The sequence below is a fragment of the Chelonoidis abingdonii genome, chromosome 2, assembly GCF_003597395.2.
Source record: "Chelonoidis abingdonii isolate Lonesome George chromosome 2, CheloAbing_2.0, whole genome shotgun sequence".
NCBI lineage: Eukaryota > Metazoa > Chordata > Testudines > Testudinidae > Chelonoidis > Chelonoidis abingdonii.
This window is the reverse complement of record NC_133770.1, coordinates 301,009,513-301,012,976: the sequence shown is the minus strand read 5'-3', so window position 1 is coordinate 301,012,976 and position 3,464 is coordinate 301,009,513. Positions and strand designations below refer to the sequence as shown.

Sequence of the window (3,464 nt, the reverse complement as noted above, 5' to 3'; positions counted from 1 at the left end):
AGTGGTTTGAGCATCGGCTTGCTAAACCCAGGGTTGTGAGTTCAGTCCTTGAGGGGGCCACTTAGGGATCTGGGGTAAAATCAGTACTTGGTCCTGCTAGTGAAGGCAGGGGGCTGGACTCAATGACCCTTTGGGGTCCCTTCCAGTTCTAGGAGATAGGTATATCTCCATTATTCTTCTCAGGGATCAGTGGCGGCACCCCGCCTGTCTCTTTGGGGCTCAGGCAGGAGCTGCAGGAGGAAATGTGGATGTCAGTGGAGCCATCGATAGAGTTCAGTGGCTCATCCGGCCGATGTGCCTATGGCCTGTCCTTTACACAGCCAGCGGCACGTGTCCTCTGCCTTTGACTGCCCTAGCCCGATGGATCGGGTACCCGCGTCGCAGCTGGATGAACTGGAGGGGGCTGTTCAGTGCAAGATGGAGCTGAACCTGCAACCTTCAGGATTGCAGTTGGACACTTCAACTCCTCAGCGCCAGAGGGACAGGGAGCTGCCTGAAATATGGGACACTCTGCAGGGCTGTAATTTCACTGCTGGAAGAGAAATGAGTGAACTACTTTGTGGAACATCTGAGAGGACCCGCGATGGGAGGGCAGGGGAGCTGAGTGAACCCAACAGAACAGGTGGCGTGTGCTGAGTTGATGGCTTCTCACTTCCTACCCCTGCATCCCATCGCACCAGAGGGTGCCCCAGGCCTGCACTGAGCTGGGCAAGCATATTGCTGCATTAACTGGTCCCTGAGCCCTCAACCTCTGGGGGCTCCCTGGGAAGTGTCTGATGCGCTGTGACTCTCAGGGCCTGACCCATACGCTTACTGGTGACGTGCGGCTGGTGTCATAGCCTTGACGCCAGCTCTGAATGTTCTGGTTTCTAGCGGTGATTTATGGACGGCCGGTGACAGGGAAAACGGCGGGTAGTGGCTTCCAAACCCGCTGCGCCTTTCTGCCGCATCTGTGTCCGAGGCTGCTCCCTCTCCTTGTCCCTGGAGTGCTCAGCTGGAGGCACCAGGGCTGAGGTGTGGGGGGATGTTTGCAATGAGATTTGTGGTGTCTCCATTGCATGGAGAGGTCTCCAGCCTGGAGCAAAGAGGAGACAGTCCCTGACACGGCTTCTGGGGCCACTGCTCTTGGAATTGTGCATTCTGCACTGGCCCATAGAGAGCCAGCTGCGGGGAGTTCGGAGGAGAGCTACAGAAATGCTCAGGGCCTGGAGAGCCAGAGCTGGATGGCCAGATCGAAAGCACCCCATGTGTGTAGCTGGGGCAGGAAGCTGCGAAGGCAGCCAACTAGGGGTGAAGGAGGGAGGGAGTGTGGGGAGGAGCAGGGTGGAGCCCGGAGGAAAGGGATGGAATTCAGGCAGGTGAGATGCATTGAGGTGGGGAGTCCTTTCCCTGTGGGAAGGGCTGGGAGCCCCATCGCTGGCTCAGGCTGCAGTGCCCCTCCCCACCCAGGGGGAGGGCTGGGAGCCCCGTCACTTGGGGTGCCTCAGGCTAGAGGGGCTAAGAGACGAAGGCACTGTCTAGGGAGCAATCCTTGAGTAGGGGATGGCAGCCTGCTGCCCTGCTGGAGCCTTCCTGCTTGTGCTCACACCCATCCCGGCTTGTGGCCCTGTCTGAGCGAGTGCCTCGCGGAAGGGCTACTCCTGGGTCCCGTGGTGGAGTTAGTCGCAGGGCCAGGCCCACGCGAGTCAGGTGTCCGCAGAAAGGAAGGTGGCAGCTGCGGGGGGTGGACGTCCCAACATCTGCTACTTCACCTCCCCTCCCCGCCTAGTCCTGTGACCTGCTAATGCTGCTGGAGCCTGCCTGGGAGTCAGGGTGCTTGTGAAAGCTGCCAAGCTGGCGGCTTGCGGGTGAGACAGCAGGCTGCACACCAGCCCCGGGACAGTGAAAGGAGCCAATCTGCCCCTCGGTAATACCCAGCATTCCCCTTCACCCACCCCCACCCCTCTTTCTGCTACATCCCTAGCATGGCTGGAGCGGCCCCAGCGGTTCACACAGTGGCAGGGGGGTAGCCTCAGTACAATTCTTCGCACTGGCATTTTGTCTGTCTCTGGATTGCTGCCACACATTGAGGCGGACCTCTGTTTCCTGCCCTGCGTGCTTCCCTGGCCCCTTGCCTGAGCCACTCCGGTTCAGTTCGAACGGCCTGAGGAGCTCAGGCATGTCCCGCCAAAGGGCATTACTGTGCTTTTGTTACAAGGAATCTGCTGGCCATGGCGCTGCTTGGGGGGTCTTGGAGGCTCCTCAGCCTTCTCCACTCAACAAGCTAAAATCACTGTGTCGTCTACAGACTTCCCCACTCCCTGCTCCCACCTGTCCCCGATCGTTCTGGGCTGGGCTCAGAGCATCCTCCATTATTATGGGTGCCCTGTTTTCAATTGCTTATAACTTTCCCAGTTTAATTGGTTGGGATAAAGCTTTTCAAGCTAGGTGTCTGCTTCAGGCTGATTATTATTACTATTTTATTTTGAAAATTTCAGCTAAAATCATAGAATATCAGGGTTGGAAGGGACCTCAGGAGGTATCTAGTCCAACCCCCTGCTCAAAGCAGGGCCAATCCCCAAACAGATTTTTACCCCAGTTCCCTAAATGGCCCCCTCAGGGACTGAACTCACAACCCTGGGTTTAGCAAGCCAATGCTCCAACTGCTGAGCTATCCCTCCCCTCTGTTTTTGGGGGTCAGCCGTTTTCAAGAATGAGTCTGGGGAAAAGGCAGTTTGCCCGTGTTAAAATCCTGGCAACCAGGCCTTTGAGAAGCTCTGGCACCTCCATGCTTTGGAGCAGGGACTCGAAATTTGGCATGGGCCTGGCCTTTGTGTCAGCGTGGTGCTGTTTGCCATCCCCAGGTAAATCTGTCCAAATTTGGCCAAGTAACAAGCCTTTGAGAAATTGCAGTTCACACATGTTCAATAGATTCCATCAGCTCTGAGCATGCTCCAGCCCTGAGGCTGGAGCGACCCAACTAAGATTGTCTTCCCCTGTGCTCTCAGTGGCGCTCCCACCCAATTCAGTGAATAGGAGTGTGACGTTATTGATATAAACTGGGACCACATAGAACATGGTTTGCAACCAAGGTTCTGTAGTGGCACCAAATCTTGTGTAAAAGGGGTCATATAAGGTGTCTAAGACCAGGTTACGGGTTACTGGTTGTGATTATTCTGTCTGTATGTCTGTATCATTTTGTAGTTAAAGTTATGAGTATTGGCTCTCTACTGTCTGTATTTCAAATTGGTGTTGTAGTTCTGGGTGACACCCCAGACAAGTTGGTGTTAGCTCTGCTTAGTCTGCTTGATGGCCCATTAAGGACCATCAGCTACACAACTGACCCATTGAGAGAAGGCAGATACACCTTGTAACTCAGCAAAGTATGCAGGGACTTGCCCATGTGACTTCAGACTCCATTTTGCTGTAATTTTCCACAGTAAGAACAAAGAAGTGTTCTTACACCTGGAAGAGCCTATATAAAG

General features: G+C 55.0%; 2 protein-coding genes across 4 annotated transcripts in view; both read left to right on the top strand.

Annotated features, from left to right (window-relative positions):
- SLC52A2 (solute carrier family 52 member 2) overlaps nucleotides 1-3,464 on the top strand; it is a 397,658-nt gene that overhangs the window by 153,003 nt on the left and 241,191 nt on the right. The gene's annotated exons all lie outside the window — the stretch shown is intronic.
- Nucleotides 34-3,464, top strand: part of LOC116835415 (TBC1 domain family member 20-like) — a 36,011-nt gene continuing 32,580 nt past the window's right edge. For 2 of the 3 annotated variants that reach the window (XM_075063321.1, XM_075063319.1), the window contains exon 1: nucleotides 34-627. In XM_075063321.1, coding sequence (XP_074919422.1) covers nucleotides 301-627 — 327 coding nt within the window. In that variant the 5' untranslated portion in view covers nucleotides 34-300. The remainder of the gene's footprint in view (nucleotides 628-3,464) is intronic. The other variant, XM_075063320.1, reaches the window with a different exon arrangement.